The 15047-nt window shown below is 52.9% G+C and overlaps 1 protein-coding gene across 2 annotated transcripts; it reads left to right on the top strand.

Annotated features, from left to right (window-relative positions):
• The first annotated feature begins 8744 nt into the window (after positions 1–8744).
• Positions 8745–14534, top strand: GJB3 (gap junction protein beta 3). 2 transcript variants are annotated; one of them, XM_008156967.3, is made up of 2 exons: positions 8745–8845; positions 12857–14534. In XM_008156967.3, the coding sequence occupies exon 2, from the start codon at positions 12918–12920 to the stop codon at positions 13728–13730; it is 813 nt and encodes a 270-aa protein (XP_008155189.2). In that variant the 5' UTR covers positions 8745–8845; positions 12857–12917; the 3' UTR covers positions 13731–14534. The 2 variants fall into 2 exon arrangements, with proteins under 2 accessions (XP_008155189.2, XP_054576570.1); XM_054720595.1 differs by lacking the exon at positions 8745–8845 and adding an exon at positions 11475–11542.
• Positions 14535–15047: the final 513 nt, after the last annotated feature.

The following is a 15047-nucleotide window of genomic DNA, read 5'->3' on the forward strand; positions in this document are numbered from 1 at the left end:
CATTCATGTAAAGGTTTGAGTCCCTGTTTTCAGATCTTTCAAGTATATATATGCCTGGGTGTGGACTTGCTGGGTCATGTGGTAATTCTACATTTAACTTTCTGAACTTTCTGGGACTTTCAAACTTTTTCCACAGCAGCTGCAGCATTTTGCATTTGCACACACACCCCACCCCGGAGGCTCTGGGAGGGCTAGGAGAGGCTCCTGATGGAGTGTGGGATGGGGCGAAACTGTCTATTGTGCACTTGCATCATCAGAAAGGCTTTTTACAGGTCATGTCAGAAAGCTCCAATGGCCTCGTCCAAATGGCTGGATTTACAAACTCACATATCATTTCTCGATCTCCATCATTTTCTTCTGCCTCTCCCACCTGCTCCTGTTCTTGTGCTTCCAAGCTCAGCTAATGGCAAGCCATCTACTCAGATGCCAGTGTCAAGATCTCTCCAATGTACAGGAACAGAGAGTTTAGGAACCATGACCCCGCAGCCCAGACCCAGTTGAGATTCTACTCCCAATGCCCAGTGCTCATCACCTCCTCCGCCCGGGGACAAGGCCCCAGAAGCTCCCACACTGCAGATGGCAGGTTGATTTCAGGCATATTGCACACACCTCAGCCCCAGCTGGCTTCCCCAGCCACCCCGATACCCCACACCCTTGCAGCTCGGACAGCCCAAGCAAAGAGCCTCCTCCCATCTGGAAGGAAGCAAAGGCTAGGTGAGGCCAGACAGACAGCTCAGCCAACCCTTGAGGATCAGGGTTTGCGCCTGGAGGCAAGAAGAGGGGAAACAGATGAGGCTCAGTCAGTCAAGGCTTCCTGGAGGAGGGCAGGTGGTCAGGGAGGACCTTCTGGGGGGTAGGAGGACGGGATGCTAAGCTAGAAGGGAACCAGTGAAACCGCTGCTGTGTGCTGGCCTGGCCGGAGCTTGGTGTGCTGGGCGTGGATGGGGGGGTGCTCAGTCACTCATTCTGTAAATACTTTTGTCTACGAAGTGCCAGGCACTGTTTTAGGCAGTGAGAGTACACCCGTGGACACAACAGACAAAATGTACTGTCCTCCTAGATTCTAGCGATGGGAAAGACAATTAACAAGAAGAATAAGAAAAAATGTAAAATATGTTACATGATTGTAGTGCTAAAGGGGGGGAAATAAAGCAGGAAGTGGGTAGGGAATGGTGACACTCAATTCGAGATGAAGAGGCCAAGGAAGGCCACTAGCAAGCTAGGCAGAGAGCTGGGGCGGGGGGGGCGGGGGGGGGGTACCAGATAGAAGGAGGGGCGAGTCCACAGGTGCTGAGGCTAGGGAAGACCCGTGCGCACCCAGGACAGCAAAAAAGCCAATGAGGCAGCGGGAGAGCAGAGAGGCACGGACAATGAAGCCAGAGCTTCCAAATGAAGCTTGAGAAGGACCAGCTCGCGTAGGTTCCTTCAAGCCATCTGATGCCTTTGACTGTCATCTAAGTAAGGAGGAAGCCAGTGGTGCATTTTGAACAAAAGGGATGGCAGTGTTAGCAACAGATGAATGGGGCAAGGAATAAAGCAGGGAGGACAGCTACAAGCTATTGCAATAATGGGGGGGCGGGGGGGTTGGCTCATGGCTTTCATGTTACGAGGATAACATGCATGGAGTCCATGAGAAGTGTCCAGATTCTGAAAATAGTTTGAGAAAAGCACCAAAATGAGTCACTGACATTGAATGCAAGGTATGAGAAAAGAGAGTCAGTAATGACTCTGCCTGTGGGGCCTGAACTAGCAGATGAGTAAAATTGCCATTTATGCCCTAACCAGTTTGGCTCAGTGGATAGAGCGTCGGCCTGTGGACTGAAAGGTCCCAGGTTCGATTCTGGTTAAGGGCATGTACCTTGGTTGCAGGCACATCCCCTGTAGGAGGTGTGCAGGAGGCAGCTGATGGATGTTTCTCTCCCATTGATGTTTCTAACTCTCTATCACTCTCCCTTCCTCTCTGTAAAAAATCAATAAAATGTATTTTTTTTAAAAAATTGCCATTTACTCAGAGAGTACGTGAGAAGAGAAGGTTGAGAGGAGAATAAGGAGTAGATTGTCAGGCAACATACAGGGCACCCAAGTAAATGTGAATTCCAGATTAACAGCAAATAATTCTTCTTAGCAGAAGCCTGTCCCATGCACTATCTGAAATTCCAATTTAACTGAGCGGGGTTTGTTTTTGTTTGCTTTGCTCCTAAATCTGGCCATCCTAAGGAAGGGGCTTGTGATATCTGCTAGGTTTCCATAGGGAGGGTCCAGAAGCAGCTGCAGAGGATGGTCTGGAGTCAGGGAAGGCGGGGGTGGGTGGAAGGGTGGGAAGAGATCAACCAAAGAACTGGTATGCATATACTAGTATGCATAACCCCGGGACACAGACAATAGGGTGGTGAAGGCCTGGGGTGAGGTTGGGGGCAGGCTAGAAGGGTCAATGTGGGGGGAAAAGGACATGTAATACTTTCAACAATAAAGATTTTTTTTTTTAAGGGAAATGTCTGGGCTGAAGATAAGTAACTAGGAGTTGTCAGCCTAATTTTGGTATTTATTGAGACTTGATGACATTACCAAAAGACTGAAGACAGGGGAGAGAGTGCGAGGCCTTTGGCCCAGGGCATTCCAATATTTAGAAGTCAGGGAGGTCTGGAGGCACCAGCAAAGGAGAAAGAAAGATCAGAGGGAAGAAGTGTCAGGAGAGAGTGGTGTTCTGGGGGCCAAAAGCTGCTGGGAGTGCAGGGCAAGATGAGGGTTGAAACTTGGCCGTGGGATTCAGCTATGGGAACCTTGGCAAGAGCAGTTTGGGTGGACTGTGAGGAGCCAACGCCTGATTAGAGTGAATTCAAGAAAGACAAAACAATGGAGATAATGAATCAAGATAACTCTTTTATAAATATATATATATATATATATACACATATATATAAACAAATATATATATATACACACACATATATATCTCTCTCTCTCTCTAAAAAATATATATATATATATATACACACATATATATATATATGTGTGTATGTATATATATATATGTTTTTTTTTTTAGAGAGAGGAAGGGAGAGAGAGAGAGAGAGAGAAATATCAATGAGAAAGAAACATCGATTGACTGTCTCCTGCTCGCCCCCTACTGGGGATCGAGCCTGAAACCCAGGCATATGCCCTGACCAGGAATCAAACCCGTGACTTCTAGGCTCATGGGTCGAACCACTGAGTCACACTGGCCAGGCAAGATAACTCTTTTGAGATTTGCTATAAAGAAATGGGAAAAAATGAGGCAGATGCTGGGAGAGGTGGGGTCAGGGGAGGTTTTATAAAACCTTCGCCACAACCTCACAAAACCCTACCAGCCACCTCCACTGTCACACACATTCACAACCACACACGCCAAACGCACACACTCCCCATGCTGCCCCTTCACACACAGGTACCCAACCTCCAATACAAACAGCTCTCACACACACCTCACGTGCGGCCACATTTACTTTCCAAACAAATGTTTGTTCTTAAGATGGAGAAATACCAGCATGGTTATTGCAATGGGAAAGAGCCAGTGAAGAGCAAAGGGGTGGTGATGGAGGAGAAAGAGAGGAGGTAGAGTGAGGTCCTGGGTGGTTGAGAAGGTGGGATCCAGTAGACATGTAGAATGGTTGAATCCTAGCAGCAACTTAGAAAGTCGTATATCACCTCCTTTATTCAAGGATAAAGTTGTGCAGGCAGAAGTTGCAAGTAACTCTGGGTGTTTTGAAAGGAAAACATTATAGCCTGAGTCTGGGACATCTCTTCCTCCCTAGTCATGGCCCCAGACATGCTGGAACAGGGCTGGCAGCCTCCATCCCTCCACCTGGCCTGCAAACATGGAAAATCCCAACCAGAGAGAGGAGGCCCTGCCCCTTCCCGGGAAGCCCTGGCCTGAAGTCTGGACAGAGTTGCCGACACAGGGGGCAGCCTGAGATCAAGACCAGCCTGGGCCAAGTCTGGGCCGGAAGAGGTAAGGTGTCAGGCTTGGGACCCAATACCCTCAGACAGCAGGTGTGGGCCTTCGGGGAAGTGGGGGTGGCTGGGAAGCTGCCAAGACCAGGTACAACACAGCCTTGCCCCGAGGCTGGGGGATGGCCTAGATGCCCTCCCACACACTACCCTGCTCAGACAGCAGCACTTCAATGTGGGACAGCAGGGCCTCAGAGCCTCTTTCTGGAATGGAGACTCTGCCAGCTCCTTCCAGAATAGGCAAAGGCCAGTGGTTGGGGTCACTGCCTGATGTCGGGAGTGAGGAGACAGCATCTGGCAGGGTCAGGATGTGCAGACCTAGGCACTGAAATCACCTGGTCACCAGAGAAAACAAAAAACAACCGCCCAGAGACACCACCATCGTCACCATCTCACAAAACCCTACCAGCCACCTCCACAGTCACGCACATTCACAACCACACACGCCAAACTTGCACACACTCCCCATGCTGCCCCTTCACACACAGGTACCCAACCTCAAATACAAACAGCTCTCACACAACACCTCACGTGCGGCCAACATTTACTTTCCAAACAGTAACTGGGCGTCAGCTACTTCCAGGCCCTGAGCCTAACCAGCGAGCTCCCTGCTCTCCGGAGGTCATTTCAGACAAGGCCCCGAAGCGTCACTGCTGAGGACGTGGGTGAGATAACTTCCGAGGGGGAGACCAGGGACTACCTCTACCAGAAGGTGAGACCTCGATAAGGAGGGGGAACTGCCTGGCGAAGAGCAGTTCAGGCCGAGGGAACAGCAAACGCAAAGGCCAGAGGGTGGACTGAACAAGGCCAGTGTGACCGGGGACTGGTGCTCATGGGGACGTGTGGCGGGAGGTGAGGCAGGATTAGCTCATTGGGGCTTTGCAGGCTAGTCCCAGGAGAGTGGGTGTTAGCGTAAAGGTAATGGTAAGTTACCACAAGGTTTTAATAGGGGAATGGCATGACCTGACTTCTATCATTAAAGCACTACTTTAGCTGGAAGAAACCATGGGAGAATTGTTTTTTTTCAATTCTCAGAGTGGGGAAGGCATTTCTAGTTATGAGCAAACCCCAAGGCCATAAAAGATAAAATTGATACATTTGACTACCAAAAAAAAAGAAGTGTAATACTACACAAAGTCAAAATGCAAGTGTCAAACTGGGAGGGGAGAATCTTTTCTATTTGTACCATTGTCAGAGGACTTCTTTCTTTAATATGTAAAGAGCTCCTAAGAAATAAATAATAAAAAATCCAATCATCCCATTGAAAAAATGGGCAAAGGCAAAGGACAATTCACAGAAAAAGAAACACAGGTGGCTCTTAAGTATATGAAAAGATGTTCACTGTCACTCAGAAGAAGAGAAATGCAATTGAAAAATATAATGAGGTACCTCTGGCAAAGATCATTCAGTTTGACAATACTCTATATTGACAAGGACATGAGGAAACAACGCCTCTCATCTCTGCTGGTAGCGTAAACTGATACATCTATGGAGGGGATTTATCAAAGTGGTAGGGTGTTTTTTGTCTTTTTTAGAATTTTGTTTGTTTGTTTGTTTTTTTTTATCAAAATTTTAAATGAGTCTACAACTTTAACCTTTTGCACTTGGATGTCGAGTGTGACTCGACACGGTTAGCATTAGAATAAAGGAATCGAGGAAAAAGCAAGTGAGTGCAAAGGGTTAACCCAAAAATTCCACTTCTAGAAATATATCTTATAGATATAATTTTTAAAAATATGTTAATGATGCTTTGTCCAAGGATGTTTCTTATAATCTATACTAATAAAAGGGTAATATGCTAATTAGACCGGGAGACTTTCCGGATGTCCTTCTGGACAAAGCCATGGTGGCGGGGCCAAGGCAGAGGCAGTTAGGGGCGATCAGGCCAGGAGGGGAGGGCAGTTGGGGGTGATCAGGCCGGTGGGGGGTGGGGCGGGTAGTTAGGGGCGAGCAGGCTGGCAGGGATGGGCAGTTGGGGGCGAGAAGGCTGGTGTGGGGGCGGGGGGGCCGTTGGGGGCTAGAAGGCCGATAGGCAGAGTGGTTAGGGGCAATCAAGCAGGCAGGCAGGTGAGCGGTTAGGAGCCAGCGGTCCTGGATTGTGAGAAGGATGTCCCCTGAGGGGTCCCAGATTAGAAAGGGTGCAGGCCAGGCTGAAGGACAACCCCCCTCCCATGCACGAATTTCATGCACCAGGCCACTAGTGTGTTTATAATAGAAAGAAATATAAGATTAGAAACAGCCTTAATTTTCATTAATATAGAACTGATTAAATAGATTATGGTACATATACTATTCAGCTGGTGGTGGTTTTTTGAGAGGCAGCTCTTCATCTACTGATAGGAGAAAATGGAATACTATTCAGCTATTTAAAAAAAAGAATGAGCTAGGTCTATAGCTACTGAGAGAGGACAATGTCTTCTTTTTATTGATTTTAGAGAGAGAGGAAGGGAGTGTGTATGAGAGAGAGAGAGAGAAAGAGAGAGAGAGAGAGAGAAACATTGATTTGAGAGTGAAACATTGATCAGCTGCCTTCTGCACACCCCCTACTCGGGATCAAGCCCAAAACCCAGGCATATGGCCTGACTGGGAATCAAACCAGCAACCTTTTGGTGCACTGGATGCTGCCGAATCAACTAAGCCACACTGGCAGGGCAATGGCCTATATTTTGTGAAGTGCAAACAGCAAAGTACAACTCATGGGCATAGCATACTTCCATGGGGTAAATGTATGAAGAGGACTATATCTGTGTAGTAAAGATGCAGTTGATCTCAGCAAGGAAAACAAGGGACTGGAAACTTGGTGGTCAGGGAGCAGCCCTGGCCACGTAGTCTGGTGTTTGGGGAGAAGATAGGAATCGCGCTAGAAATGTGGGATTCGTCCGCAAATGGATGGTGGTGGGAGCCCCAGGACTGGAGGAGCTCACCCAGGAGAGAGGAGGCGGAGCCCTGGGACATGCCCACTCTGGAGGCCGGGATGGGAGGCCTCTAATGTACAAGGAAACGAGAAATGTGGTGTCACGGAAGCCAAAGAAGAAAGTGTGTGAGAAGGAAGGGGTGGTCAGCTGTGTCAGGTGCTTCTGAAAGTCCAGGAGGATGGGGACAGAGAAGTGGCTATTAGATTTAGCATCATGGAGTTCCATGTGACTTTGATGGGGTTGTCTTTAGTGACATGGTAGGAACAGAAACATTGTTCGAATGGGTTCAAGAGTGACTACGAGGTAAGGAAGTGGGTATTTCATTTTTTAATTTTTGTTTTTTTAAAATATGTTTTTATTCATTTCAGAGAGGAAGGGAGAAGGAGAGAGATAGAAACATCAATGATGAAAATCATCCATCAGCTGCCTCTTGCATGCCCCCTACTGGGGGATCCTTCCCACAACCCCTGGCATGTGCCCTGACCAGAAATCAAACCATGACCTCCTGGTTCATGGGTTGATGCTCAACTACTGAGCCACACTGAGCGGGTATCTAGTTTTGCTCTGAAATGCAGCAGAGCAGCAGGTGGTTGGAGCAGGTGGCAGAGTTATGGACTCCATCACACTCACACATCTCCCCACACCCGCTCAGGCACAGAACCACCCCCGCCACCCCAGCACTGCTGAGTCTCAGCAAGGATTCTGCGGGCCAGGACCCAGTGAGTGGGCACATGGCTGAGGCCCCCAGAACTGGTCTGTGTCACCCTGGGCGAGTCACCTAACCTCCCTGTGCCTCAGTTTTCTCATTCATAAAAGTGAGAAGGCTCACACCACCGCCCCCCGCACTGTGAGGAGGAAATGAAGCCTCGGGAATTGCCTGGCACAAAGATGTCTCAAAGCCCCCGGGACCCTGTTTGCTCTCTATCACCATGAGTAGGGTGGCAGTGTCATTGATCTTCCCAAGTTTGGGGGCACTTTTCAGGATAAAGGAGCGGGGTGCCTTTAATCACACCAATGGGTACTCCTGGGAAAATGAGTCACCCTTGTGTCAGCAACAGCATTGCTGTTGAAACTGCAGGGCTGAAGCCCAATGTGACTAAGATCCCAGGACTCCTGGGGGAGACCGGAAACACTGGGGTTTCCCCTCCAAAGGCTGGGGTGCCAGGGGCGCTCATGGGTTTCCTAACCAGGGCCCACTAGTAAATGAGACAAAACCTCCTAGTCCCCAGAGCGCAGCCCAGGCGCAGGCCCACCTCCCTCAGCGGGGACCTCTGCACGCACCCACCCCACCTCCTCCCACGGGCTGGGCCCCTCGTAGTAATTCCTGGCAACGACCTGCCCCCACCCCATTTCACCTCCAGGCGCAGGATTCGCTTCGCCCCTTCCCACCCGGCTTCTCCAAAGAGCACATACTTCACTGGGGGACACAGAGAGGAGGCAGCACGGCCGCCAAGGACCCGTCGTGCCGGGAAGGCAGGTCCCCAAGAGTGCTCCCACGCGCGGTCGGGGCGGGCGGGGACCCTGACCTGCAGGACGCGGGCACCGCACCAGTGGTAACGCGCGTGGGCGAGCCGTGATTGCAGCCCCGGCCCGGGCCACAGCACTTGACAGTTTATAGTGCTTCACGCCCCTAATCTCATTGGAGCCTTGGCCATAGCCCTGCCCATGGCCACCGAGGCCCCTGCTCGCACCTGAAACCCCGAGGCTCGGACCTGGGAGAGACCTGGGAACGCGCCGCAGCGTCGGGGCTAGAGCCGGACCCTCGGCGGCGGGGCGGGGTCCCGGGCTCCTCCCCCGACCCTCCCTCCTCCCCACCGCCCCCAGGCGCCGGCCACAGGGTGAGCTCCGCCGCGTCCGCAGAGCCCCTGTTCCCCGCGCCCCCGCCTCTGCTGCGGACCTCGAGGACGCGGCGTCCCGGCCCCGCGCTGGCCGCGCCGCTGCGGGTAAGTGCCGAGTGCGGGCGGGGGGCTGGGTGCGGGAGGGCCCCCCGGGGACGCTGAGCGCTCCGTGGCGACGGCCGGCGGCGGGCTGCGTCCGATCCCGCCTGGCCCGCGCGGCTGAGGATCCGGGGGCTGAGGATCCGGGGCATGGGGGGTGGGAGGGGGGGATGATGGAGGGACCTCTCCACTGCCTTCTCTCCCCTCGATTCTGGGCGGGAGTGGGGGTTCCAGCTGCTGGAAGGTTCCCGGACGCCCCCCTTATGTCCGCAAGCTCCCAAACTGCCTGCAATGGAAGGGAACGTGTAGGAGAAGGGTCGCTGGAGGGAGCAAGTGTAGGATGTCAGATTTGGGGAATCCGCTTGGAATCCGCGAAAGCCAAGTTCTACGCGGACTTTCGACTGCGAGGGACGGGTGCCCTGTCCCTCAAATGCAGTTCCATGGGCCGGGGTGGGGGCGGGGGGACAAAATCTGGGCGCTGCTCGGCCCAGGAGCTGGGAAAAGCGGATGGCGGGAGCTGTTATTGGGGGGCCGCGGCGGTGGGGAACCAGACCGGCTCCACCAGTCCCAAGCCTGGGCTTGGAGGGAAATTCTTTGCTGTTGAGTCGCTCCCCGGGGTGTGTCTGGCGGGACTGGGCAGACGGGTCCGGGGGTGGAGCCCCGGACGGGGTTGCACGGGGTGGCTGCCCCGGGAGGAGGGTCGGTGGGAGCACGTGTCCGGACCCCTCTGCTCGCAGGGCTGGCAGAGCGCGCCGTCTGGAGCTTCCGGCAGGTGCGTGGCAGGCTGGGAGGAGCTGGTTCCGGATTCTGACAACAGCTCCAGAAAGTGGGACTCGGTTCCCTTTAGAGGGAAAGACGTGGAGTCACGGGGATCAGGGAATGCTTGGAAGTAGGTGGCCAATTGAGGCCTGAATGCAGACCTGACTCCACTTTCCATGCACATCCCACTGGCCGTCCCCAGAGGCCAGTCTCAGAGGGAGCAGAGGAGGGCGTCCAGGGATGGGGTCTTGCGCAGTCACCCGACCTTGTCCAGGATTCTCAGAGAAGAGGCATCGAGGGGGCCAAGGTGCTGAGAAGGAACTGCCTTCTCCCAGTGAAAGGAGGTTTTTCCCCCAGGCTACCTAGTCCTCACGGCCCCTCCCTCCACGCTGCCTCTGTAAGCATTCATTGGTTTATTCACTCAACAGGCATTGAGTACCCACACTGTGCCAAGCACTAGACACAAATAACGTAGTAAGCAAGACAGGGTTGGCATTCTAGTGGGGGAAACAGACAATAAATAAAAACAAATAAATAAACAAATACTTCCATTTCGCCCTGGCCAGTTTGGTTCACTGGTTAGAGCGTCAACCTGCAGACCTAAAAGTCGCCGGTTCGATTCCCAGTCAAGGGCATAGACCTGGGTTTTGGGTTCCATCCCCAGTCAGGGCGGAAGCAACCAATTGATGTGTATCTCTCACATCAATGTTTCTCTCCCCCACCCCCTGCCTCCATCCCACTCTCTCTAAAAAAGAAAAAAATTAATGGGAAAAATATCCTCAGGTGAGGATTAACAAAAATAAAACCTTTAAAAGACCTGCCCAGAGAATTTTCCGCCCAGAAAAAGCCCGCCTAGAGTCCTTTAAAATCTCTGACTACCCGTCCCTGGTTGCTGGCACCATTTGGGGGCTCAGCCCATCTGGTTTTCCAGATGACCTAATAAATTCATAATTCTTAAAAAATAAAACTTTAATTTCAAATAGTGATTAAATGCTATAAAGAAAATAAAGGAGTCCTAGCTGGTTTGGCTCAGTGGATAGAGTGTCAGCCTGTGGACTGAAGGGTCCCAGGTTCAATTCCGGTCAAGGGTATATGCCTGGGTTGCAGGCTCGATCCCCAGTGGGGGACAAGCAGGAGGCAGCCGATCAGTGATTCTCTATCATCATTGATGTTTCTGTCTCTCTCCCTCTCCCTTCCACTCTGAAATCAACAAAAGTATATTTTTTTAAAAGAGAGAGAGAGAAATGGTACGGGAGCAGAGTGGCTGGAAGGGGATGGGCTCCCAGATTTGGGGTTATCAGGGAGGCCTCTTAGGCAGCAATTTCAGCTAGTGTGTTGCGGCAGGCACACTGGTGTGCCGCAAGAATTTTTAAATATATTTTTATTGATTTCAGAGAAGAAAGGAGAGGGAGAGGGAGAGATAGAAACATCGATGATGAAAAAAGAATCATTGATCGGCTGCCTCCTGCACGCCCCCTACTGGGGATGGAGCCTGAAACCTGGGCATTTGCCTTGATGGGGAATGGAACCCTGACCTCCTGGTTCATGGCTCAATACTCAACCATTGAGCTATCCCAGTCCGGCTGCAAGAAGTTTTAAAACATGCAATAGCTGACTATTTAGTCAGGGGCACTGACCTCTTTTCCCTGAGATTGTCAAATTTTAAAAATGACAACGGCCAACACAACAATAGCTGTCCAGTGTGAACAAATCAAAAGTATACTTTTTTTTTTGTCAGATGGGCTGCAGAATTTTAGTAATTAGTTTATGTGTGCCATGAGATGAAAAAGGTTGAAAATCGCTGCTCTAAGGAGATGTTTGAGCAGAGGCCGCCGTGATGGGAAGGATCCAGCCATGCGTGGTCCTGGAGAAAGAGCATTCCAGGCAGCAGGGAAAATACCAAAGCCCCCAAGTTCCCCAGTATGGCTGGAGCAGACAGACAGGGTGAGCGTGCAGGAGAGAAGGGTGAGGAGGTAGAATCTGGGGGCAGTTCTAAGTGTAATGAGAACTAGTAGAGAGTGTTAAACAAGGGAGTGGCATGACCCACTTTAATGGACCTAGGGGTGCAGGAGCAGACACTGAGAGGCCAGTAAGGAAACTGTGGCAATAATACCAGCAAGAGTTGATGGCGGCTTGGACCAGGGTGGTGGCAGTAGGGAGGGAGAAGCAGCTGTGCAGGGCGGGGGGCGGAGGGGGCCGACAGGCATCATGCATGCTCAGTCACATACAGAGCTCCAGGAGCACTTACACGTGTGTGCAGACCCATACACACGTGGAGTCACACCCATGGCAACGCGCAGACACTAGGTACACTTAGGCAGACCCACCCATCCACACCCGCTGAGTCACTCCAGGACTGAGTGGAAAAAGTGTGATCTGGAGGCCTGAACAGAACATGTTTCCACACACCCAGCATGGCTGGCGTGATCTGGAGGCCTGAACAAAGGCCTGGCACCCAGCATGGCTGGTAGCTGGGGCTTCCCCAGGGCCTGGCACAGGGAGCAGGAAGTTCTAGCTCGATAGTCTCTGGATCTCCTATTCCCCAGAGCTAGGCCATTACCCCTCTTCACACACACCCCAACATGAATTCGTCTCCCAGCTTTACCACCTACCGGCTGTGAGACCTTGGGGAGTTAGTTCCCCTCCCCCAGCCTCAGTTTCCTCTCTGTAGAATAAGATTCAGCCCCAACCTCACAGGATGGTAGCGAGGCATCGGCGAGGTAAGTTGTAAGAACCTGGGGCAGGCATCCAGCAGAGAAGGGGAGAGAAGGGGATGGACAGCACAGCCCCGGCACCCACAGTCCAGCCTTGAATCCAACTCTAGTTTTAAATGCGTGGCTGGACCTCTCTAGAGTTCATGAGTGGCCAGCATTTATTGAGCACTGACTATGTGCTAAGCACTTTGCAACCCGTATCTTTGTAAGGGTAAGTGAGGAGCCTAATAGCATCGACCTCATGGGGTTGTTATAAGGATTAAATGAAATCCTGCACACAGAGGGTTTAGCTCTGTGCTTGGCTCACAGTAAATGCTCGATAAATGGGAATTGTTGTTCCTCCTGGTATACGAGCTCTGTGACTTTGGGCAGGTTCCTTACCCTCCCTGCCTATTCCCTGTGGCTTAGGCAGCATAATATCCCTGACCTCACACGGTCTTTGCCATGATCAAATGAGTCCATCCACACAGAGCGCAGAACATAGGAAAAGCTCGGTGAATGTCACCCCTCCATTAACATATGGTCTTTCCTATTATCCCATCAGGTGTGCACGGCCCCCGGCGCCCCCACCAGGCCCCAGGCCCCCGGCGCCCCCGCCAGGCACCATGGACTGGAAGACGCTCCAGTCCCTCCTGAGCGGCGTGAACAAGTACTCCACCGCCTTCGGCCGCATCTGGCTGTCGGTGGTGTTCGTCTTCCGGGTGCTGGTGTACGTGGTGGCGGCGGAGCGCGTGTGGGGGGACGAGCAGAAGGACTTTGACTGCAACACCAAGCAGCCCGGCTGCACCAACGTCTGCTACGACGCCTACTTCCCCATCTCCAACATCCGCCTCTGGGCCCTGCAGCTCATCTTCGTCACCTGCCCCTCGCTGCTGGTCATCCTGCACGTGGCCTACCGGGAGGAGCGGGAGCGGCGGCACCGCCTGAAGCACGGCGACCAGTGCACCAAGCTGTACGACAACGCGGGCAAGAAGCACGGCGGCCTGTGGTGGACCTACCTGCTGAGCCTCATCTTCAAGCTCATCATCGAGTTCGTCTTCCTCTACGTGCTGCACACGCTCTGGTACGGCTTCAGCATGCCGCGCCTCGTGCAGTGCTCCAACGTGGCGCCCTGCCCCAACACCGTGGACTGCTACATCGCCCGGCCCACGGAGAAGAAGGTCTTCACCTACTTCATGGTGGGCGCCTCTGCCGTCTGCATCGTGCTCACCATCAGCGAGATCTGCTACCTCATCTTCCACAGGGTCATCAGGGGCATACGCAATAAGAGGCCCCCCGGCAGCCGCAACCCCAAATCCTCAGCCAGCCGGGCCTCCACCTGCCGCTGCCACCATAAGCTGGTGGAGGGGGGGGAGTTCGTCCTGGACGCCCAAAATGACAAGCCGCATGCTTCGGCACCCACGCTCACCCCCATCTGACCACGGGCTGGGGAGCGATGCCTGGTCTGCCCCCGGGGACGGGCGGGGAGGTATCGCGCCGGTGGAGGGGTCCTACAGGTGCTGGGTGCCCCCACTTTGAATTCCCCGAGCTATCCAATGTCATTGCGGGGGCAGATACTTTTCGAGTGCTGGGCGCTGTGCTGAATACTTGGGTATAGGTCACACCGCAGGCCCAGTGCCGTCCCGTAGGGGAAACCAACATTGAAATGAGCAAATGAACTAATTAACAACCGCGCAAGGGGATGCTTAGGGCGCTCATAGCAGGGCTTCTACCCAACCCGGGAGGGAGCGATCAGGAGAGACTTTCCTGAGGAAATCAAGTGTAAGAGAGGTGAGAAGTGCTTCCAAGGGGAGAGAAGGGCAGGCGCAGTGGCCTGGAGGCTACGAGAAGCTTGCCCTGAGCTGGATGCCCCAGACCGAAAAGAATGCTCCTGCCCTTTGGAGAAGCACTCGGTCCCTGCGCTGCAGAGGAAGAATTCCCCAAGCAGTGGGAGGTCTGGAGGCCTGAGAATTCTTGGGAAGAGGAGGAGGAGGCGCTGGTGACACCAACCTCTCCTGGTGACACCCAGGGGTCCTCTGAGTCCCACTGCTCTCAGGGCAGGTCCCCCTCCCCAGACTCCACTCTTCCAGCCTCAGGAAGCTTCGCTCCCATCTTCCTCCCTGCAAATGTGCTCAGTCTGGTGCCAGCCTTGCAGGCCCTGCTTCGTGGGGCGTGGGGTGGAGGTCCTAATAGGAGCATCCCCACGGCAGTGTCCTTGAAACCAATAAAGGCTGTGTTTTGTACAGGTTGGCTCCATCCTCTGTTCTTCTACACTCCCGCCCACAAGGCCCTGAGGGCAGGAGAGGTAGCCCTAGGAAGGAGAGGGAGCTCCATGGCTGGGGTGAAGCTAGGGTGTGGGCTGAATTTAGGCTGGGGCTGGGATTGACCGGTGGGAGCTGGGGTGGAACCTACTGTGGTTGGAGATGTGGCCACAAGAGGGCGCTATGCTCCCGCTACAGCCATTCTAGTGATTTTATAGGGAGGCTGTCCTGAGCGCACACAATCACTGCCTTCTCATTATAGACAAATCACAGTCCCTCCTCTATAACCCAGGCACTGCCATCCACAACCGCATCCCCACCCTGTGTACACAAAATCCCTGTTAGTCATACTCTCACTCCTTATGCATATATGCTCCCGGCAGGCCAGTTGTCTCTCCCCTACAGGCATGTGTTCCCTGCCTCACCCAAGCGTTATTCAGCCCTTTTCGTTTTCCTGAGCATTTTTTCCACACCGGGCCCATGGCGGGATGCTGG

The sequence above is a fragment of the Eptesicus fuscus genome, chromosome 9 (assembly GCF_027574615.1).
Source record: "Eptesicus fuscus isolate TK198812 chromosome 9, DD_ASM_mEF_20220401, whole genome shotgun sequence".
Taxonomy (NCBI): domain Eukaryota; kingdom Metazoa; phylum Chordata; class Mammalia; order Chiroptera; family Vespertilionidae; genus Eptesicus; species Eptesicus fuscus.

What these genes read in the sequence shown, in the direction of transcription:
- GJB3 (XM_008156967.3), top strand. Translation starts at nt 12,918, where the DNA reads ATGGACTGGAAGACGCTCCAGTCCCTCCTGAGCGGCGTGAACAAGTAC.